This window comes from Heptranchias perlo, chromosome 13, assembly GCF_035084215.1.
Source record: "Heptranchias perlo isolate sHepPer1 chromosome 13, sHepPer1.hap1, whole genome shotgun sequence".
Taxonomy (NCBI): domain Eukaryota; kingdom Metazoa; phylum Chordata; class Chondrichthyes; order Hexanchiformes; family Hexanchidae; genus Heptranchias; species Heptranchias perlo.
In genome coordinates, this window is record NC_090337.1 from 65,515,820 (window position 1) to 65,540,123 (window position 24,304).

A 24,304-nucleotide genomic window follows, 5' to 3' on the forward strand; every position below is an offset into this window, starting at 1 on the left:
ACTGTGGAATTCTCTACCACAGAAGGCTGTGGAGGCCAAGTCACTGAATATATTTAAGACGGAGCTAGATAGATTTCTAGACATCAAAGGCATCAAGGGGTATGGGGAGAGAGCGGGAATATTGTATTGAGATAGAGGATCAGCCATGATCCTATTGAATGGCGGAGCAGGCTCGAAGGGCCGAATAGCCTACTCCTGCTCCTATTTTCTATGTTTCTATGGAACATATGAAGCAAAAATGCCATTTTCCCTTGGACATTCTGTAACTATTTACACCCGTCTTTTGTTTCTATGTTTGTCCCATCATCACCTCCTTTTTCATTGCACCACCATCACTTTTGTCATGTAATCACTCCTGATCTCCACCCTGTCACAGACCTTTCCCCTTTGTTCTTCCGTGCCACAGCCCACCCCCCCCCCCCCCCACACACACATTTCCCTGGCTCTGTATTTGCTTAAAGGCTGTTCATTGCCAGAACCTTCCAGTTCTGATGAAAGGCCATCAACCTCAAACGGTAACTCTGTTTCTCTCTCCAGATGCTGACTGACCTGCTGAGTGTTTTCAGCGTTTTCTGTTTTTATTCCAGAATGATTCTCTTCGATTTCCTGTATTTTTGCTCGGTTGTTATATCTTAAGTAATTTGAAGAAAACTTAGAGGATAAATTTCAAAAGCTTTATTCAGGTAAAATTTATGAGTGTCTTTGAAAACAAAAATTTGTGTGAGATGGAAGAGAACAAGGCTCACAATTCAAATATGACAAATTGTACTAATTTTACACCTATTGTTGCTGTTGTTTGTGTTCAAATTATAAATAACTCTTTATTTCTCTAAGTAGAAAAGTCAAATTGTGTCTCTCTAACGGTATTTTAGTTGGTGTGTTTTCAAAAATGATTTCAATACAAACTGGACAATGAATCTGATATTCAACAAAACATTTAAATAAAAGCTATACATTTTTTACTTCAAGCTGAAAGAGAAGGACTGAGAGGCACCGTCTTTCCTCATCTTAATTTGAGAACTATTTTTTCTTTTTCCAAAAACAACAAATGTTCAGCTTTGAAAGCACACAGAAAGGCCCTGATTAGCATCACCTGTGTTTTGTTGACAGCTGGAAAATGTAAACATTCTAATTAGTGACAGCTCAGAGAGAGACAGTTAGATAGAGAGAGAGGAAGAGCAAACTTGCATTTATATAGCACCGGTCACATGTCTCAAAGCATTCCACAGCCACTTAATTATTTTTGAATTTTTGTCACTGCTATTTTGTAGGCAAATACAGCAGTCAATTTGCACAAAGCGAGGTCTCACGAAGAGTAAATGAGACAAGTGACCAGATATTCTTGATGTGGTGGCTGAGAGAGAAATGTTGACTAAGACACCAGGAGAACTTCCTGTTTTGTGAATAGTGTCGTGGAACTTTTTATGTCCACCTGACCAGGCAGATGAGACCTCTATTTAATATCTCATCTGAGGGACAGACAGAGAGAGATGTACAAATCCAGGAACCAATCAGAAAACACTGAACTCAAAGTTTCCAGGGATCTCTAAGAAACTTACTACCCAATGCTGCCAAACTTGGATACCCCCCCACCCCATCCTATCAGGCCTATGCCCTCCACCTCCTATTGTTGCAGAAAAACCTCAGGAATCCTCCAGTAAGCCAAACCCTACATTCCATCTCCCCAGCCCTTGCACTCAATGCTGCTAAGCCCCAACATTCCCATCCAGTGACACCAAACCCCAGAACCATCCCCTCATTGCAACCAAATCTCAGGACCACCCTCTTCCAGTGATGCCAGATCTCAGGACCACCCTTTCCCAGTGATGACAAATCTCAGGACCACTCTCTTCCAGTGACACCAAATCTCAGGACCACCCTCTCCCAGTGACACCAAATCTCAGGACCACCCTATCTCTGGTGATGCCAAATCTCAGGATCACTCTCTTCCAGTGACACCAAATCTCAGGACCACCCTATCCCGGGTGACACCAAATCTCAGGACCACCCTCTCCCCAGTGACACCAAATCTCAGGACCACTGACAGTAGTTGTCACCTTACGTGGGATATTGTTGTAAAACAGCATATCCCCCTACTTATCATGAGCTATGTTCTGGGTGGGCAACTAGTTATAGATAAAACTAGCTGATCTCCTGTGGTGTTGCTCACTGTTACTCTAGGATCTGGGCATGGTTGTAATGTTTAACTGCTAATCTGACCTGTGCTTTAAGAGCATAGCTCAGGCACTTCCCGTGGGGATATGATGTAAATAGATCAATTAAAGGTTATTGTTGAAAGTTTCTCGAGATTGGCAGCTGTTTGGTTCCTCTCCTGTTCTCACAAGGTCAGTGAAACAGTAGGAGATGATTAGGTTTCTTTGTATACTTTTTTAAGGTTGATCAGTTGTGATTTGTTGGTGTCTTATATAAAGTGTTACATCTGGACTAGGACATCAGGATTGGGACATCTGAAACGTGATGGAACCGTGCTAAGACTCAGTACTATATACGTACTTGCTGGTCTCCCTAGTGTAGCTGATAAAGAATCTGTTTTATAATAAGGGTGTTAGCAACAGTGTATGGGAAAAGTGTTGGAGGAAGAAAGTGTGATATTTGCAGGAGGCTATATACTTAGTGAAAGGAAGCACCTGTTATCAGGAAATAGTAATTAAATAAATGGGATATAATAAAGATTGCATCCGGCAGCTGGTCTCACTTTGAGTGAGAGAGCAGTGGGTGAAGTTAAAAGTAGGGGGCAGCATAAAGATTTTAAAAACTGGCAACAAACATTTTGGGGTGCAGGTGTGAGGTTACACAAGGCAGGGGGAAGGTAACAGTACCATGGGAAAGTCAGGAATAGTGTAGCAGGGGGATTATTTTGAAACTGAAGACTGTCTCCTCATGTGCAAGATAAGTATGTAGAATTGAAAGCAGTTTTACATAGAATTGGGGGAAAACAGGAGCAAATACATTTATTGAATTAACATTGAGGAAATTAAATCAATAACCACTTGGGCTTCATGAATGGAAAACAGCCTTAGGGACGGTGGGAAGAAACGGCAGGAAATGAATTAAAGTCGGCAATCGGGAAAGTGAAATAAATAAAGACGGGCAGGAAATTAATTGATTAAATCAAGTAGTCAGTTTGGCAGCAACTTAGGGAAATTATGAAATAAATATTTGGGATTCAGGAATGGAAAGTATCCATGGAAAATTAACAAAATAAATTTGGTAATACTGCAGGAAAAATGGACTTGCACAGAATTGTGAGAAATCAAGTTAAATATGTGGGCTTCATGAACTGAAAGAGACCTTAAAATAGATAAATAAAGTTTGCAAGGGGGCACAAGGTCAGGAAGATGAATCAAATAAAAAACAGCAAACAATACGTTTATTAAATAAAGTCGGCAATGGCAGCTGCCCACTCCTTCACATTTAGCCACACAGCCAGGAGGCAGAATTATAGAGGCACAACAGCACTGCCAGTGGTGGGAGGACTGAAAGGCAATGACAGGTAGTGGTAATTTTAACAGGTGTGACAATGTGACCCATTAAAAGTAATGTAAGCAGGTGTAACTTCAGGCACTACCAAGTATACACAGTGTCACAATGCGTGACAAAACTTGTGACACAGGAAATAAGAAACTGGCATGGGAAGTTGTAAGAAATGTAATAATATAAATATATATCTATCTCCCATGGGATTGTTTGTGGTGAAGTTACTGCATTTTATAATAACAGGAATGTTATACTAGGGGATGTAACACACAATGGATTATAATATAGCTGACCTCCTATGGCATTGCTCACATAAATTTTTAAAAATCTTATCTCTTTGCTTCTTTCCCAATTTAATTCTTTTTGTGTCACTGTCTCAGTCTTTGTCTTTCACCTTTTCTCTCTCTCGTTCTTTAGGCCTATGACACATTGTGGTGTTTGTATTGCTCTGTCCAACTCCTCTCTTTTCTGTATATTTTCTGCTCTCACACCAGTTCCTTTAGTGAAATCCTCAATATCCATTTCTTACCTTTTTTTAAGGCTCACAGGACGTTCGGAAACTCCAGCTTGGAGGTGAGGGTGGGGAGAGGCTGTCAGACAGATTCTGCAACATGGGCAGCTAAGATTTTACGGCTGGGCTCAGGAGCAAAGTATGAGGGACTGGGGGAAGAGGATGCATCTGGGAGAAAACAAAGAGTTAGAAATGGGAACAAATGGCTGGAGGAGGGGTATGGTTTTGGGAGGGGGGGGTAGGATGAGGACTGTACCATGAGGAATGAGATCTGAGAGCACTTAGTAACATTGCAGTTTGGGGCCTACGATGTCTGTGGAATTGGTTAGGCTTTGGCTACGCTCATTGGGTGGGCTGTGGGATGGTTTGGGTCGGGGTGGGGGGGGCTGGAAGCAAGGAGCATAATTTTCTTTACTTCTCACTCTCCTACATTTCTCCCTACCTTTAACTTTCCTTCGCAGTCTAGCTTCCTTCTCGCTCTCATTCTTCTCCACTTTCCACTTCCTTCACTTTGCACTGTTTTTCCTCCTTCCCTCACTTTCCTTCATTCTCCTTCTCCATTTTTACACTCTTTCACCCTCCTTCTCCTAGTTGCTCACTTTCATTCTCCCTTCATAGCTTGTTCTCCTTCACTTCATGCACTCTTTCATCCTGTTCCTCCACTTCTCACTGTCTCTCAATCCCTTCTATATCTTGGTGGATTGGGAAGAACTCAGCCAGGCAGGTGAGACGAGAAGCATTTGGAGTGAGTAGGGCAGATTCAAGGAGTAAGAAATGTTGAGATTCTCGATAATCAAACTGCATGACTTTCTGCCAGCACAGAGACCTCACAGTGGTGAAAGACCTTGTTAAACAAATGCTGGCTGCAAATGGGTGATCCTGGAATCGCTTGAAAAGAAGCCACCAGCAGTAGTTGTCTGGCGTTGGCTTCTGTAGGAGACCAATGGGTTGGTACAGTTAGTTATTAACTATCGTAGTTTGGGTGCTTTCTCCAGTAATTGGAGTTCCCTGCTGATATTTCTACAGAGATCCAAGCTGGATATTCAGCTACAGGTGCAAGTCGGACTCCAACAGTAGAGTCCCTTGGCAGGACTGGAGAGGGAGATTCTGCTGCGCTGTCACTTGAGGGGTGAAAGGATCAGATTTCACAGAAAACACACTAGGTTCACCAGCAGGTTACAACTCCATAGGAAAAGGATAATCAAAGAATAATTTTATATTTTCCTTCAATCTCCATGTGCAGAGATTGGAGGTACCCAGTAACAACTTCAGTTGAGTTATTGTGACTTCAAAGAGGAGGAAGCATTTTGTTCTTTCTTTTCCTTTCTTCTATCAAGGAACATGAAATAGCCAAGACTCAAATCACAGCAGCTGTCTGATCAGTAGAAATGGCTCTCTTGATGCCCAGTGAAGCTTTAGCCATGTCAGCTGTGGCTCAGTGGGTAGCACTCTCGCCTCTGAGTCAGAAGGTCGTGGGTTCAAGTTCCACTCCAGAGACTTGAGCACAAAATCTAGGCTGACACTGCCAGCAGAGTATTGAGGGAGTGCTGCACTGTCGGAGGTGCAGTCTTTTGGTTGAGATGTTAAACTGAGGCCCCGTCTACCCTCTCAGATGGAAATTAAAGATCCCACGGCAGTATTAGCAGAAGAGCAGGGGAGTTTTCCCTGGTGTCCTGGCCAATATTTATCGTTCAACCAACATCACTTAAACAGATTATCTGCTCATTATCACATTGCTCTTTGTGGGTCCTTGCTGTGCACAAATGGGTTGCTACGTTTCCTACATTACAACAGTGACGACACTTCATAAAATACTTAATTAGCTGTAATGCATTTTGGGTCAACCTGAGGTTGTGAAAGGTGAATGCAAGTTCTTTCTTTCCTTTTTCTTTCTTTCAACAATTCTAAAACATTAGACAGGCTATGGCATCCCGGCCTTAATGGCAAAGCTGTCCATGTGATTTTTCTGGTGAATGGTTCAAAAGGGATGTGTAGCTTTGTCAAAGCAAAAAAACATTAGGTCGCTTCAAATAGGTATTTGTCTTCTTTGAATAGGGCTTTCTGGTAGAAGGACCATTGACTCTACTGTGTTGCAGTTCTTCAAAAGTTTTGCTGATTTCAGCACTAGTTAACCAGTTAACTCCCCAGCTTGGGCAGCAGTCAAATCACAGCTGGTATATATGGGCAAAATTAGGCAGTGGACAAACAAGTTAACACCAATCCCCCCCCGCCACCCACTAGGGCGTAAGCCAGACAGAGCACATCCATATTTGCAGGGTCAGGTTATTAACCTAGGCCTGACTTGCACACGGTTCAGGTCCACTCCTTGGCAGGGACTTTCAGCTGGAAACAGGGGTGGAAAGTCACCACTGCTGCCAGGCCACGGGAGAAGCCCCCCAAATACGAAGGTAACGCAAAAGGGCAAGTGTTCCTGGGCACAAAGCAGAGGAAAAGCACCCACTAGTCTTTTCAACATAGATGATAAGATGCCATAGGAACATTGGCCTACACCTGTTCCTTTCAGCCCCTCGGGCCTGTTCCGCCATTCATTTAGATCATGGCTGATCTGTACCTCAGCTCCATTTACCCGCCTTAGCTCCCTATCCCTTGTTACCCTTACCCAACAAAAATCTATCGATCTCAGTCTTGAAAGCTCCAATTGGCCCCCAGCATCCACAGCCTTTTGGGGGAGAGAGTTCCAGATTTCTACCATTGTTTGTATGAAAAGGTGCTTCTTGATTTCACTCCTAAATGGCCTAGCTCTAATTTTAAGATTATGTCCTCTTGTTCTGGATTCCCCCACCAAAGGAAATAGTTTCTCTGTATCAACCCTATTGAATCCTTTTAACATTTTAAACACCTCAATCAGATTACCCCTCAATCTTCTAAACTCAAGGAAATACATCCAACTTTATGCAACCTGTCCTCATAATTTAACCCTCTAAGCCCATGTATCATTCTGATGAACCTGCACTGCACCCCCTCCAAGGCCAATATATTCTTCCTGAGGTGCTAGTGCCCAGAACTGAATGCAGTATTCCAGATGGGATCTGACCTCTATACAACTGATCTCTATACAACTGAAGCATAACTTCTTCCCCAAATAATTAACTATGATAATCACATTCCAGTTAAGCTGGAGCAAAATTATTGATGAATATTTTAATCCAATAGGATCCATCAGTTCACCACAAAATCAACGGCATGTCGAAATTCACTTGTTAAACTCCTGACTCAAGTCAAGTGGAACACTGTGCAGTACAGAGTCAGAATGACAGACGGTCTCCTTGTTTTGCTTCGTCCTGTGACAAAGACATGGCAAACATTGTTGAAGAAGTTGGTAGGGGAATAAGAATTTAGAAAGAGGCTAAGCAACACTCGTCACCATCAGCATCAGTGCTGCACAAAGCCTATATCCGCCCAGTAATGGAGTATAGTAGCCCTTTTAAAAGTCTGAAGAGAAAAACCATCTCTTCATCCTGGATCCCATAGTCCAAAGCCATTAACACTAGAAGACTGGATAAGGATGATCTTTTCTATCCTACAGTCCTGTAGAAGCTGCCAGCACTCAAGCCAGCTTTCCATGTTGTACCTACAGCTTCAAATTCAAAAAGCCTCCAAGGAATGCCACCAATCAAGCCTCACACATCGATTCCCCTTTTGGAGCTCTCCCTCTCAACACAGCTTAGAACTGTGAGCAAAAGTTCAAATACAGAGTTAAAGATCACTTGCTGAGCCACAGATCTTGGAGTATGCATTGGCCTGACAAAGTATGAGGTTTGCAGCACCCACCAGGGCCAGTTTTGAGGGACAAATGTCCTCAGCAGTGTTACCTCACCCTGTTCTGCTGCCAACGATACAAGATAAAAACAGCAAGCCACGTAGCAGCAGAATCTCCCAAGTAATTCAAGCCATTTTATATAATAAATTAAGCAAAACAATATTTATTATTACAGCATAATGCATACCTGGGAGTGATTCCAATGCAGTAATCTAATGGTGTTCAGAGACCGTCATCAATCACAAATATGAAGAACCAGCAGGTCAAGTCAGCTGAGACATCAGATTAGATTACATCCTTGAAAATGCTCAATTGTATCTTATGTGCAAAGCTTTAATTAGGCTTTTGTACTGGCAGTGGCTTTCTCATATCCTTGATGAGTGAAAAGTTCACACAATTTCTACATCACTAGTGTAGCTTTAAAGAAATGGCCAGACAATCGTGTGTGCAAAATATATGACTATTAGAATGAACTACAGAATCATCTCTGCTCTTCAATTTCTTCACAACACATGAACCTCCAACTGCTGGGGATTCAGTTGGTTCATAATGACATTTAATGCGTGTCCAATTGTTTCATAAAATTCCCCCATTGCTCACGGTGAGATATGGTTACACGGGTGTTGCCAGCTCTTCCCCCATTGCTCACGGTGAGATATGGTTAATGGGTTTGCCAGCTCTTCCCCCATTGCTCACGGTGAGATATGGTTACACGGGTGTTGCCAGCTCTTCCCCCATTGCTCACGGTGAGATATGGTTAATGGGTGTTGCCAGCTCTTCCCCCATTGCTCACGGTGAGATATGGTTACACGGGTGTTGCCAGCTCTTCCCCCATTGCTCACGGTGAGATATGGTTAATGGGTGTTGCCAGCTCTTCCCCCATTGCTCACGGTGAGATATGGTTACACGGGTGTTGCCAGCTCTTCCCCCATTGCTCACGGTGAGATATGGTTAATGGGTGTTGCCAGCTCTTCCCCCATTACTCACGGTGAGATATGGTTACACGGGTGTTGCTAGCTCTTTGTTACCTCACCATAGTAAATAATATGAATATACTTGTTTTTATTGTGCCATATCACCATATGTCTCAACAAGTCACACAGTTTATCACACAATGAATTACTCTTTGAAGTATTGGTATATAGGAAGAAAAAGAGCCTCCTCATGTGAGTTAAACAGTGAGTGCTGGCAAGCTATTCAATCATGGGGGGCTTCACAGCTAATTCCACCTGCCAGGAAGATTCACGGATTAAATACGCTTCTGATTCAGAAGACCTTCCTCCCTGAGGCCCACACATGTCCCCATCATTGCCCCCCCCCCCCCGCCGCCGCCCGAGAGCAGCTAACTCAGCTCAAATAAGGAGTCAAACCTCAGACCTTCCTGTTGTCTGTAACTCAGCAATGCATTACACAGCTGGCTTAGCCACTGGGGCCCGGGGTGTCCAAACTGCAGCTCGTGGGCCACACACAGCTCCCATCCCCTGAAAATCCCACCCTAGTCCAAGCTGTGCTTATATTTCTTATCTTTTGGTTTGTCCTCTTTGAATTGTGTGGGTCTGGAGGTTTGAAAAGGGTTGTTTTAAAGGCCGTGGCCTCAGTAGGGGATAAATCTAAATCAGGGCTGTCAGAATAAGCAAATCAATGGGAATGTGGGCATCAGTGGAGCCTGGCTTCAGCCCTCCTGGCCCTTTCTATAGATTAAGATTCAAAGAGAAAGATGTTCCCAAGTTTGTTTTGAACTAATTCGCTGTTTCTAAAAGGTATACCTCAAGGACCCGTAGGCACTGAATACATTTGCATTCAAATATGAAAAAAGACTTGCATTCATACAGCACCTTTCACAACCTCATGACGTCTCAAAGTTCTTTACAGCCAATGAAGTTCTTTTGAAGTGCAGTCACTGTTGTAATGTAGGATTAGATTATATTTTGCAATATTACCATTGAAGGTAATGTCAAATTTGTAAAAACCGATTGACTCACTGCTCCAGTGGAGCAAAGAAAGCTATTAGAAATGTCAAAGCTTCAACACTTGGATTCCAACTCATCAGAAGAGCGTTCTTTACTAAAGCAGAAGGAATTTCCATAGCAACCTGTCAATTACAATTAGCTGCATCTGTAACTGAAATTTACAAAGTAGATGATTAATTTTATTTGGAAAAATCTATTCACGAAGACGCCCAAAGAAATGTACAGTGGGGAGTAGGATCCCTGCCCCTGGTCACAATATCCACCCCCTCCACTACTAGGCACACGGTGGCTGCATTACGTACAATCTACAGGATATGCTGCAGCAACTCACCAAGCTTACTCCCACAGCATGTCCCAACCCAGTGACCTCTACCCTAAAGAAGGACAAGAGCAGCAAGGTTATGCCTGCAAGTCACACACCATCCTGACTTGGACATACATCTCCGTTCCTTCATCATTGCTGGTCAAAATCCTGGAATTTCCTACCTAACATCATCATGGGAGCACCATCACCACAAGGACTGCAGCAGGTCAAGGACAAGGTCCATCACCACCTTCCCAGGGCAACTAGGGATGGGCAATAAATGCCAACCTTGCCAGCATCACCCACATCCTGAGGACAAGTTAAAAAGAAACTGGTTTTGCTTCTAAGCTGGCTTATTGGCCTATAATAATCATGTGACTGAGTTGTCTCATGGGCCAATAGTAATCATGTGATCATTTTGGTTAGCAGTATTTCAAAGTCATGTCACCACTCTGATTGCTCTATTTTTGATTGCCATAGTTCTGGAACAATGTTGGTAAAAGCAAGCCATGCAAGAGAGGGAATATGACTGGTTTCAGTTTCTACAAGAATGGGTTCCCTTCCAGCTCTGCCTTTGACCTTGGCACTGGGTGCTGCTTCTCTGGCCTGTGTTGCCAAACAACCATTTCACTCTTGCTGTTATCACCACCAACTACAGCACCTCTGCCACAGACTCCAGCTCCATGGCCAGCTCTGGAATAAAGACACCCCATGACCTCTGAGACTCACTGCATTCAACTGCTGCTGCAAAGCCTCGGCTCATGCTACTGTTCCCATGTCATCGGATTGCACTTCAGCAGGCAGGGGGAGAGTTAGGGCCCAGCTCATTCCATCTCTGTGTTAGAACGCACCAAAGCCATCACATTCAAAATGAAATAATTGTAAAACAAAATGGACAAGAGGGAAAGCGGAAACAACTGAAGACAAAACCAAAATAAACCGAAGTACCAAAATGGAAGATTCAACAAAGACTGAATAAAACCAAGACAGAATCAAATGGAAAGCCAAAAAAATCAATAGGAACTAGAGTAGGCCATTCAGCCCCTCGAGCCTATTCCAGCATTCAATTAGATCATGGCTGATCTGTATCTTAACTCTACCTACCTGCCTTGGTTCCATATCCCTTAATACCCTTGCCTAATAAAAATCTATCAATCTCAATTTTGACATTTTCAATTGACCCCCAACCTCATTATCTTTTGGGGGAGAGAGTTTCAGATTTCCACTACCCTTTGTGTGAAGAAGTGCTTTCTGACATCACCCTTTGACGGCCTAGCTCTAATTTTAAGGTTTGCATCTTCCCCCCCCCCCCGCCAGAGGAAAAAGTTTATCTCTATCTACCTGGTCAACTCCTTTGATCATCCTAAACACCTCAATTAGATCACCCCTTAATCTTCTATATTCAAGGGAATACAAGCCTAGTCTATGCAACCTGTCCTCGTAATTTAACCCTCTTAGCCCATTCTGGTGACTCTGTGCTGTACCCCCTCCAAGGCCAATATATCCTTCCTGAGGTGCAGTGCCCAGAACTGAATGCAGTACTCCAGATGGGGGTCTAACTAGAGCTCTGTACAGCTGTAACATAACTTCCATTCCTTTGTATCCCTGAGATAAGAGGGCTGGAATAGAAAGGGTAAAAAGGAAAGAAAAGCATAAAAAGGAGGTTAAAAGAAAGTAACAAGATATGGAAAGCACTGGGGTTTTCCTCAGGGCATGACATTGAAGAGTCCCAGCGAAAACATGCACTAGATATATATCAAATATATCTCACACTGAGCCACAGTGGTTTTGAAAGTCTGACTCAAAAAAACAGAATCGTCCTGCTGCTTCACCCCCCGATAATGTAGGTGTGGAGTTTGTTCTTAAGTTCAACTTCAAAAACCAACCGAACCCTCAATTGGTTCCAACCAGGCTGGAAATCACACACACTGTACTGCCCTGATAAAGGATTTAGAATGATTAACACATTCCCTTTGAAAAAAAAATCTACATTTTAAGAGAAACCAGGCAGATGAAAAAGTGACTTGTTAGCAAGGCTGCTGTTTAAGGAGAACCCTGCTCCTTGAAATAAGGAATCCTTTGATAAGCAAAAGATTCACGTTTCTCCAAAATAACATGCCACAACATTTAGTGTCACTCGAGTTGGTGTGGTTAACCCTGGCGGATTAGAAAAATTCCTGAGAAACACAAAAATATGTGTGTGTCTATATGTGGGTACGGGGGAGGGGAGGAGAGTCAGCACGGCAACTGTGATTGGGCAAAACTACACAAATATATTAAAAACATGCTTCTGAGACATAGATCTGGGCAATATTTTGTCTCATATAAAGATAAGATATCCTGAGTCTTTAAGCGGACCCTACCTTTCTACGACCATCATTGGCTTCAAGACTGTTGCTTATTTACTGAATGTCAAATGTGAACTGGATGAGTTGTAACTTCGTTCAGCTCAATGTCTGCAAGACCAATGCCAAGGCATTTGGACTCCACTAGCATCTACAACCCCTGTCCCCGACTCCCTCAACAGGCTAAATCAGGTGGTGCGCAAACTTGGTATCCTCTCAATCCTGAGCTGAGCTTTCAATCTGGTTTGTTATCAAGATCACATTCTTTCACATCAGAAACACTGCCTGTTTTTGTCCTTGCCTGTATCTCTTTGCTGCTGAAACCCTAATCCTTATTTGCATCACCTTGAGTACTGACTTCTCAGGCGCTCCTCACAGGCCTCTGTCTTCATCCTTTACAAACTGCTCCAATTCCAGAATGCCACAGCCTTTTCTACACAAAGTCCCTCATGCCTATCCGTCTGTTGTTATCAAGCTCCCTGTGCCCCAGTGAATTGATTTCATGATCTTTGTCCTCATCTTCATATCTCTAATTGAGTAATGTTCTCCAGCCATACCACCCTCAGTCAGGCCAGACTGGGTAGGTAGGCCAGCTTCCCTGAAGGATATTTGTAAACCTGATCTTGAATAGTTAAAAACTATGGAACAATGGGCGGCCTTTAAGGAGGAGATGGTTCGGGTACAATCTAGGTACATTCCCACAAGGGAGATAGGTAGGGCAACTAAAGCCATAGCTCCCTGGATGACAAAAGAGATAGAGAGTAAGATGAAGCAGAAAAATGCCTGACAGATATCAGGTTGATAACACAAGTGAGAACCAGGCTGAATATAGAAAGTTCAGAGGGGAAGTGAAAAAGGAAATAAGAGGGCAAAGAGAGAGTATAAGAATAAACTGGCGGCCCACGTAAAAGGGAATCCAAAAGTCTTCTATAGGCATGTAAACAGTAAATGGGTAGTAAGAAGAGGGGTGGGTCTGATTAGGGACCAAAAAGATCTGCTCATGGAGGCAGAGGGTATGGCCAACGTACTAAATGAGTACTTTGCATCTGTCTTTACCAAGGAAGAAGATGCTGCCAGAGTCTCAGTAAAGGAAGATGTAGTTGAGATACTGGATGGGCTAAAAATTGATAAAGAGGAGGTACTAGAAAGGTTAGCTGTACTTAAAGTAGATAAGTCACCCGGTCCGGATGGGATGCATCCTAAGTTGCTGAGGGAAGTAAGGGTGGAAATTGCGGAGGTACTGGCCATAATCTTCCAAACATCCTTAGATACGGGGGGAGGGGGTGGGGGTGGTGCCAGAGAACTGGAGAATTGCAAATATTACACCCTCATTCAAAAAAAGGGTGTAAGGATAAACCCAGCAACTATAGGCCAGTCATTTTAACCTCGGTGCTGGGTAAACTTTTAGAAACAATAATCCGAGACAGAATTAGCAGTCACTTTGACAAGTGTGGATTGATTAGAGAAAGCCAGCCTGGTTTTGTTAAAGGCAAATCATGTTTAACTAACTTGATAGAGATTTTTGATGAGGTAACAGAGAGGGTCGATGAGGACAATGCAGTTGATGTAGTGTACATGGACTTTCAAAAGGTGTTTGATAAAGTGCCGCATAATCATCAAGATCAAAGCCCATGGAATAAGAAGGGCAGTAGCAGCATGGATACCGAATTGACTAAGTAACCGGAAACAGAGTAGTGGTGAACCGCTGTTTCTCAGACTGGAGGGAGGAGTACAGTGGTGTTCCCCAGGGGTCGGTGCTGGGACCACTGCTTTTCTTGATATATATTAATGACTTGGACTGAGGTGTGCAGGGCACAATTTCCAAATTTGCATATGACACAAAACTTGGAAGTGTAGTGAAGAGTGAGGAGGATAGTGATGGACTTCAAGAGGATATAGAGAGGCTGGTGGCATGGGCGGACACATGGCAGATGAAATTTAACGCAGAAAAATGTGAAGTGATACATTTCGGTAGGAAGAATGAGGAGAGGCAATAAATTAGAGGGGTACAGGAACAGAGAGATCTGGGCTTTATAAATAGAGGCATAGAGTACAAAAGCAAGGAAGTCACAATGAACCTTTATAAAACATTTGGTTCTGCCACAACTGGAGTATTGTGTCCAGTACTGGTCACCGCACTTTAGGAAAGATGTGAAGGCCATAGAGAGGGTGCAGAAGAGATTTACTGGAATGATTCCAGGGATGAGGGACTTCAGTTATGTGGATAGACTGGAGAAGCTGGGGTTGTTCTCCTTGGAACAGAGAAGGTTGAGAGGAGATTTGATAGCAGCATTCAAAATCATAAAGGGTCCAGTCAGAGTAGATAGAAACTGTTCCCATTGGCGGAAGGGTCAAGGACCAGAGGACATAGATTTTAAAGTGATTGGCAAAAGAACCAAAAGGTGACATGAGGAAAAACTTTTTCACACAGCGAGTGGTTAGGATCTGGAATGCACTGCAAGGGGGGTTGGTGGAGGCAGATTCAATCATAGCCTTCAAAAGGGAACTGGACAAGTACTTGAAAGGAAAACATTTGCAGGGCTATGGGGATAGGGTGGGGGAGTTGGACTAGCTGGATTGCTCTTGCATTAAGCCGGCACAGACCTGATGGACCGAATGGCCTCCTTCCGTGCTGTAACCTTTCTATGATTCTAGGGAGTTAAGATCTTATCACCAATTGTAGCGATGGTTGCCAAACCTCCAGCATTGCTCTGGAGTCTCCAGGAATTAAAGACTAATCTGAGGTCACTACTGCGAGCGACCCGGGAGAAAAATCATGTTTATTGTACTTTTAAAAAAAATGACACTTTTGTTTACTAATTCTAAAAATATTGTAAACAATTTTACAACACCAAGTTATACTCCAACGATTTTATTTGAAATCTACAAGCTTTCGGAGGCTTCCTCCTTCCTCAGGTAAATGTCAGGAACTCCTCGAAGCCTACGCATTTATAAATCACAGAACAATACATGGTGATTACAGACAGCCTTTGCAACTGCCCGTTGCCAAGGCAATCACCGTGTTCAGACAGAGAGGTGTTACCTACAGAACCCCCGAATATACATTCAACAAAAAAAACAAACAGGAAATAAGAGGCAGAAACATCCGGAAGGCAGAGAAAGCCAGCAAATGACCCGTTATATTAAAAACAGATAGCTTTTGTTCGCTGGTGGGCTTACGTGTAGCGTGACATGAACCCAAGATCCCGGTTGAGGCCATCCTCATGGGTGCGGAACTTGGCTATCAATTTCTGCTCGACGATTTTGCGTTGTCGTGTGTCTCGAAGGCCGCCTTGGAGTACGCTGACCCGAAGGTCGGTGGCTGAATGTCCCTGACTGCTGAAGTGTTCCCCAACTGGGAGGGAACCCTCCTGTCTGGCGATTGTTGCGCGGTGTCCGTTCATCCGTTGTCGCAGTGTCTCCATGGTCTCGCCAATGTACCATGCTCTGGGGCATCCTTTCCTGCAACGTATGAGGTAGACAACGTTGGCCGAGTCACAGGAGTATGAACCATGCACCTGGTGGGTGGTGTCCTCTCGTGTGATGGTGGTATCTGTGTCGATGATCTGGCATGTCTTGCAGAGGTTACCGTGGCAGGGTTGTGTGGTGTCGTGGACGCTGTTCTCCTGAAAGCTGGGTAATTTGCTGAGAACGATAGTCTGTTTGAGGTTGGGTGGCTGTTTGAAGGCGAGTAGTGGAGGTGTGGGGATGGCCATAGCGAGGTGTTTGTCCTCATTGATGACATGTTGAAGGCTGCGGAGAACATGGCGTAGTTTCTCCGCTCCAGGGAAGTACTGGACGACGAAGGGTACTCTGTTGGTTGCGTCCCGTGTTAGTCTCCTGAGGAGGTCTATGCGATTTTTTGCTGTGGCCCGTCGGAACTGTCGATCGATGAGTCGAGCGTCATATCCCGTTCTTACCAGGGCGTCTTTCAGCGTCTGTAGGTGTCCATCGCGTTCCTCCTCGTCTGAGCAGACCCTGTGTATTCGCAGGGCCTGTCCATAGGGGATGGCCTCTTTGACGTGGTTAGGGTGGAAGCTGGAAAAGTGGAGCATCGTGAGGTTGTCCGTGGGCTTGCGGTAGAGTGAGGTGCTGAGGTGCCCGTCTTTGATGGAGATTCGTGTGTCCAAGAAAGAAACTGATTCTGAGGAGTAGTCCATGGTGAGCTTGATGGTGGGATGGAACTTGTTGATGTTATCGTGTAGTCTCTTTAGTGATTCTTCGCCGTGGGTCCATAGAAAGAAAATGTCGTCGATGTATCTGGTGTATAGCGTTGGTTGGAGGTCCTGTGCAGTGAAGAAGTCCTGCTCGAACTTGTGCATGAAAATGTTGGCGTATTGGGGTGCAAATTTGGTCCCCATGGCTGTTCCGTGTGTTTGGGTAAAGAACTGGTTATCGAAGGTGAAGACATTGTGATCCAGGATGAAGCGGATGAGTTGTAGGATGGCTTCGGGAGATTGGCTGTTGTTGGTGTTGAGTATTAATGCTGTCGCAGCGATGCCGTAATCGTGGGGGATACTGGTTTAGAGTGCCGAGACGTCCATCGTGGTGAGAAGTGTCCCTGGTTCAACTGGTCCGTGGGTACTGAGTTTTTGTAGGAAGTCTGTAGTGTCGCGACAGAAGCTGGGGGTTCCCTGTACGATGGGTTTCAGGATGCCCTCGATGTATCCAGAGAGGTTCTCACACGGTTCCGTTGCCTGATACGATAGGACGTCCGGGTGTGTTGGCTTTGTGTATCTTTGGGAGGCAGTAGAAGTCTCCCACGCGGGGAGTACGTGGGATGAGAGTGCGTAGGATGCTTTGAAGGTCTGGATCGAAGGTCTTGATCAGTTTGTTGAGCTGGTGGGTGTGTTCTTTGGTCGGATCTGCGGGTAACCGTCTGTAGTGTTCCTGGTTGTCCAGTTGTCGGTCTGCTTCTTTGCAATAGTCCGTTCTGTTCTGTATGACGATGGCTCCTCCTTTGTCCGCTGGTTTGATAACGATGTTGCGGTTGGTCTCGAGCGTTGATGGCGTTGCGTTGTGCTCGGGTGACATTCTGGACTGTCTTCTGAGTGCGCCTGATGAATCTGGCATTGACGCATTTCCTGACAGCTTGGGCATACATGTCAAGCTGAGGGCAGCGACCCTCCGGAGGAGTCCAGTTTGACTCTTTCCTCTTTGGTTGCTGTACCGCGGATCCCTCTGTCTGCTGTTCCGGATCAACCCCAGTCCATCACCGGCATCTCCACATCATGCCTAAAAATATTGGACATGGGAAAAAAGGCTGTTTGACAGACAAGAATTATCCAATCCGGTAATGAAGAGTGTATTTGTTTTCCGATTGGCCATGGGAAGGCAGTGCACAGCAAGAATGGACATGTTGGACGACCAATGGTGGGAGTGTGGGGGCAAGGCAGTTGGAGGCAGGTCATGTGATGACACATCCAGGAATACAACCAGAGTTGGCAACCCTACTTGTAGCATGTTAGTCAGGGTTTGATTTTCCTATAATTTCCAACTGATGCACTGTGACAACAGCCAGACGTTTAGACAAAAATGAATTCAACCCTCTTGAATTCATACTGTTGTTGCAAGGAGAAACTACAAATTTCTACAACAGTCTTGAAGAAGATACAGTAGCCTTTCCTTGCAATGTTATAATGGATGTTGCTCTGGTAAAACAGTAAAATAAAAATACCACACTCAGTTTGGTCATTTCCAGAGGCAGCTACTCACAAAGCATATTAGAGTATACAGGTACAGCAGCTTGGGTCAGTTAGTAGCACACTCACCTCTGGGTTAGGCTACGGATTCAAGCCCCAGTCTAGGACTGCAGCACATATTCTAGGCCTACACTTGAGTGAAGTACTGACAGAGTGCTGTATTGTCAGAGGTGCTGTCCTTTACATGAAACATTAAACTGTGTGGAAAAATAGCAGGGACTAGTCCTGGTCAAAAACCTTCCCTCAATCATCACTTCCACCGCTAAAAACAGATGATTGGTGCTTGATCGAGCACTGTTCAAAGTAACTCCTGCATTTGCCTCCATCATAATCACTCCATTTTAAAACCATTCAATGCATGTGAAGCCCTTTGGGCTGATAGACTGATAAGTTGGTGTATAAATGCAGGTTTTTGGTATGTGATACTGTGGACTGGCATAATACAGGTTCTGTCCTATGATACTATTCTGAAGCTCAAATTAGGCCATCCAGTGACATACAGAACAACTAATACTAATAGAACTTGCATTTATACAGGACCTTTAACATAGATAAATGTCTCTCAGCACTTCAGAGAGGCATAAGCAAAACCAACACCGAGCCAAAAAAGCCGGTATTAGAATTGATGACCAAAAATCTTGGTCAAAGAGATGGCTTTTAAGAAGGGTCTTGAAGGAGAAAAGGGAGGTGCAGGCAGAGGGGTATAAGGAGGGAGATCCAGTGAGCGGGACTCGGTGACTCAAAGCACAGCTGCCAATGGTGGATGACGGGAGGAGGATGCAGAAGCGACTGGAGTCAGAGGAATGTAGAGCTCGAGGGGGGCTTAGTGGTTAGAGATGGGGTGGGGCAAGACTTTGAATAAAAGGATGAGAATTTTTAAATCTGAAGCAATGGGGGGAGGGGGGTGGGGAGGGAGAGAGAAAGAGACTAGGAGTCAACATAGGTCAGCAAGGACAGGGAGGATGGGTGAGCAGGACTTTTTGTGGGATGAGGTACAGACAGCAGAGTTTTGGATGAGCTGAAGTAAATGGGCAGTGGAGGAGGGGAGGCCAGTCAAGAGGGTACTGGAGCAATCGAGCCTGGAGGTGACACAAAGGCAGGGATGGGGGCGGAGGTAGGATCAGAGGCAGGAATTTGAATTTGACTCAGTTAATAACTCTCATTAACCACTGTGAATGGGCCGTTGCAGGCTGTGCTGTTTGGGCACCTGGTTTTGGTGCAGGCAGTTTATTGGATTTTTCAGTGCCAACACATTCTCTGGGATGAGTACAAGATTCCAATGTTGTGCCTCAATCAATAGAAAGAGCTGTAAAGCAGATGGAACAGAGAGAATGTGGTTGGTCAGTGGTGGTTGCTATATGACTTGATTTGGGTGTTTGCTGGTTATTCAGTTGACATCAATTTGACTATTTTTCTTCTTTGTAGGATGTGGTTAGATGGACAGCACTGGTTTGGTTGGTTTTCAGTTCAGAGGTCTGTTGCTTGCTGCCATTGGGCAGGTTCTCAAAATAAGCCTGAAAGAAAAAAGACTGATTTCGGGAACAGAATAGACATACGGAAATATGGCCTACATAATCTAACTTATTGTTGTGGATAGAGTGAAGACTTATGCCAATATGAGGAGAGATGTTGCACGAGTACAAAATACAACCTTTTAGCTGGGGAAAAATGAGCGAGTGCAATGGTATAAGTCCTGGGGCTGATACAATGCAGGAAAAAGGAGACCAAGTGAGGCATTGACTAGCTGTGTAAATTTGACTTGTACATGCTAATCACGTGGATCCGTCATGGACCATATCGAGCGCAGCTCTATGCCTAGGATGTGGATAACGCTTTAACAAAGAAAATTATTTACAACATGGAGCAAAAATTAAGACTTTACTATTCCATCTAATCTAGAGACTAGATTTTCCGACCAGTCCCAGCTGAATTTTCAGTGGACCGGAGAAGGGGAAATGAGCAGGGGTGGAAACTTGCTCGGGTACAATCTGCTGTGCCCCCCCCCCCCAATTTGCTGATTGCTCACGTGCAGGAAAGCACCAGTCACATGCAAATTAGATTAAGAAAAGGGAAACGCAGCTTCTGCCATATTTCCCGCTCTGCCTTGATTGAACGTTGGGACCTGGTATCCAGTGGTTAAGGGGCCTGTGCTAGCACACTCAGCACACCCCTCAGCAACAAATATTAAGAATTTCCCCTCCCCCAGGCATCATTAGCGCTGCCTTCTTTCTCTCACTGGAGCCTGCCAAAGGAAGTCTCCAGCTCCAGTCTGGCACAAAACAATGGCGAAAGCTGGGGAGCTTGCTTCCCATGTGCAAATGGTTCTGGGGCTGAAAAGAGAGGCCGGTCAGGAGTCGTCTCCGGCTAAAGCGGAAATCTCAGCCTACCAATGTGTCCCCCACTGGGATACCCATAATCAAACATCTTAAAACTATTAGATTTAAGAAAACACCAAAAAGTGATATACAGCATATATAAGAAAGAACTTGCACTCATGTATTGGAAGGAATGAAATATATAAATTTGGAAGTGAATTAATATCACAGCTTAGACCTTATATGGTTAAAAGTTAAAATGGCATTAAGAACAGGTTTATGGTGAGAGATTGGAAAAGATACAAAAGAAAATTTACACTTAGAGATAGTTTGGGATGGAGAGGGGAAATTAGAAAAAGTAGCAAATGATAGTAAAGGTACTGGACATTGTAATTATTGGCTCAGCTTGGAGTACAAAGCCAGTCAAGCCCGGTAACAATCCATTGTCATTTGAGGCCTCAGACACAGAACTCTTAACCCAAAGATTCTTCCTATGCAGTGGCAATTTCCCCCTGTGACCGGCAAGCATGTCTGTCAGAGGAGTGCTATGGTACAGTACAAATCTTTTCGGGAGTAGAGAAAGTGCAGAATGATGCCTCAAGCACTCTGCACTACTATCCCAAGGAATTAAGAAATGGAAACCCTGGGAAAACTGGAGGGATTACAAACAGCACAAAGAATCACGGTCGGAACCGGCCCAAACGGACCATCTCAGCCTGGTGAGCAACAAAATGATTAAAGGTCTCAGACTCTGATAGGCTTTTTACCTCTTAGCCTAAACCTATGACTGAGATAGCTAGTGGGTCAAAGGCCACCTCAAGTTCAACAACTGTAACCAATACAGGAAGCCATGGAGATTTGATAACCAACAACCAGGATGGTTGATGTAGTTACCATTTTGACATGTTATCAACTATGGAAGATAAAACACACATACACACACACACAAAAGGCACAAACTATACAACTCACATAGCATGTCGTTTTCCAGACTGATTTGCGTGATTGGTATAAAAGCTTGTACTGTTTATTAACGATTTCCAAATGTATATGTACAAGAAACTGCATCACAAACTACAAACATTTCACACAAGATCACCACACAAGAGGAGCAGCCCAGGCTTACATACTGAACCTTCTCAGTTACTGCTGGTCCAAACACCAAACACATTATATGTGAAAAAGAGGGGGGGCGGGGAAGGAAATTCTGCCAAGTCTTTCAGAAACTCAGTCCAAGAAACGTGTACGCTTGCTTTAAAAAAAAAACTAGTTATTCCACTTTTAAAAAGTTCTGATAATCTTTAAAGCTGTTTTGAAAAAAAAGTCTATGACATGGTTAGATTCTGTACTTTGGCAGTATAACAACCTGGTGTGGGGAGAAACTAGAACTGAGCTGTAACAATGACCAGCTCAGTTCAACTCGCCACCAGGGGCGGGGGGGGGAAAGATGGGGTTGTGGAGAGCATAAATCCTCTGTACACTTTGCAGACCAAAAGCATAAAGCTATTCTTTACAAACAGATTTACAATTCTGTTGCTCAAATCCTCCCTTTTGAGAGTCACACCAAACTCTCAATATAGTGAGGGCTAACAGAAAACCCTCACTATATCGTGGTCTTGATCAGCAAACCCCCCCCCCCCCAAAACCACCATTTATTCCCTAGATTAAAAAGTAAAATTTTTAGGGATTTTCTTTTTCTCATTGAGAAAATATTCAAATAGTTCTCGAGGCACTCCCATCAGTTATTGCAGATCACTGAATGGGACAGACTTTTAGGACCATCAGCCGTGTTCAACAAGGGAAACTTCACAAAGGATGGCCGTGAAATCCATCCTTCCTAAGATGCAGGCCTCATCGACCAGTAAAAGAAAGCACATTCTGAAGGGGACAAACAAAAGATTTGCCACATTACCTTGTGGGCCTCTTCTTCTGTCACCTACATTGAACTTGCACTGTCACTAACTGCGGGCGCTGGACTGAGGCCATTCTTCCAGTCTAATCCGCAGCCACCCTCTAACTACAGCACCTGACTGGGGTTGCTAATCAGAGCATTCAGAGAATTTACACACACTCGGCACTGTAAACCAATAGAAGTGATGTGATGTCGCTAATTAGGATAAATGGGTAATCAATTGGTGTAAAATTCACTAGCCCAAGATACAAAGTTAACAGAAAAACTGCTTGGCAAAACGAACCTGTTTTTTCAGAATTGTTATCGGAACACCGTAAGTGTAGGAGGAGGAAGCCCTGTTCTTTGAGCTCAAAGGACGACCTAGTCAATGCTACCACAAAAATTGTTTGTCAGTTTACAGTTAGGTCGGATGACAATCTAAATCTTTTTGTAGGTTCTCACAATTTGAATGGGGGGCTCTTACAAATCAACTTTACGCTGTCTGGTCAACAATGGAAGCGCTATTGAGAGGGGGGGGGGGGGGGGGGTGCTTCCACACTCTGTGGTCCCTGGACACACCACAGCAGTGCTCGTGTTCTGTGGAATCTATCCACCGCCTGCTAACCTCGGCTTTATTCAAATACCAAACTAAACATCTATACAGTGGCTTTAAAACAGTTACTATCCAATATGAGGCTTTAGGACTTCTCTTTCCTCTTTAATTTGGACACCTTTTTGACCGTGCCATTTTTGTTGAGGAGCTTTAGAACTCGATCCTTATGATCCAGAACCTTCAGCATTGTGTCTTTGGCCTCGGTGATCTGGTCAATAACCAGTTTGCAGCGTTGCATATTCCCCTGTGAATACAACATTGCACAGTGTTACAGCAGGTGAGGAATAAGTAGCATCATCACTACCATAAGCTTCAAAACAAGTTACTTCAAAAATAGAACTCAATACTTTTTAAGAAAACTAAAAGAACAATGCTCATGGACATCAATGAGACATTGACGTTAGTTAATGGAGAATCCACAACATTAGTACAAGGTAAAGTCGTGCCTAAAGCATAAATGCAACTTTTGATTTTGACTTTTTTCAAAGTTAACATTTGATGCATTTCGTGTTGTCTGATTCAGGACCTCAGTACATCCAGGCCAGAATGCAAGGCTTCATGTTACTATCACATTTATGATTTTACACCTGTCCATTCTTTTTTTCATTCTCGGGATGTGGACATCACTGGCAAAGCAGGCATATATTGGCCCGTCCGTAGTTGCCCTGAGAAGTTGGTGGTGAGCCTTCTCCTTTTACTGATGATAGTGAATGGTTTGGTTCAGCCACTTCAGAGGGCAGCTAACAGTTAGCCACGTTGGTGTGGGACTGGAGTCACATACAGACCAGACCGGGTAAGGACGGTAGGTTTCCTTCCCTAAAGGACATCAGTGAACCAGTTGGGATTTTACGACAATCTGACAGCTTCATGGTCACTTTTCCTGACACCAGCTTTTTATTTCCAGGTTTTTTAAAAACTGAATTCAAATTCTCAAACTACCATCATGATATTTCCACATGCAGTCACTACACTCCCCTCATTTTCTTCTTTCACTCCATCTTTTCTGAGGTTCATAAACCACGCTGCGGTACAGCTGTAGGCAGTTGCAGTGTTATGGAATCCCATCCAGGTGGTTGTCCTCCATGTACAAGCCTGGACAGCAAGCTACCACAGCTAATTCTATTCTCACCCAATACACACAAACGTACACACATTTCCAGCAGGTCTCAGGAGCAGGGATTGCTGATTTCCCTCCACCCTATCTTGGAGATGCTTCGCCGCACTGAAATCACCTAAATTCAGCACAACCTGTAGTCTTTGTGGTCTGTATTGGTCAGTCCCAATACAGTGCATTTACCCCACTCAATTATCAGAACCATCTACACTTACTTGCAATCATTTGTTTAAACCCCTCCCCATCCCACACCAATATGT

At 44.1% G+C, this 24,304-nt stretch overlaps 1 protein-coding gene and 1 long non-coding RNA gene across 4 annotated transcripts in view; one reads left to right on the forward strand and one right to left on the reverse strand.

Moving 5' to 3' along the window:
- The window catches only part of LOC137331670 (uncharacterized), a 62,227-nt gene that overhangs the window by 11,907 nt on the left and 26,016 nt on the right, over positions 1-24,304 (forward strand). The window lies entirely within an intron of this gene.
- Positions 21,836-24,304, reverse strand: part of sap130b (Sin3A-associated protein b) — a 42,903-nt gene continuing 40,434 nt past the window's right edge. For all 3 annotated transcript variants that reach the window (XM_067995616.1, XM_067995615.1, XM_067995614.1), the window contains one exon: positions 21,836-23,174. In XM_067995616.1, coding sequence (XP_067851717.1) covers positions 23,016-23,174 — 159 coding nt within the window. In that variant the 3' untranslated portion in view covers positions 21,836-23,015. The remainder of the gene's footprint in view (positions 23,175-24,304) is intronic.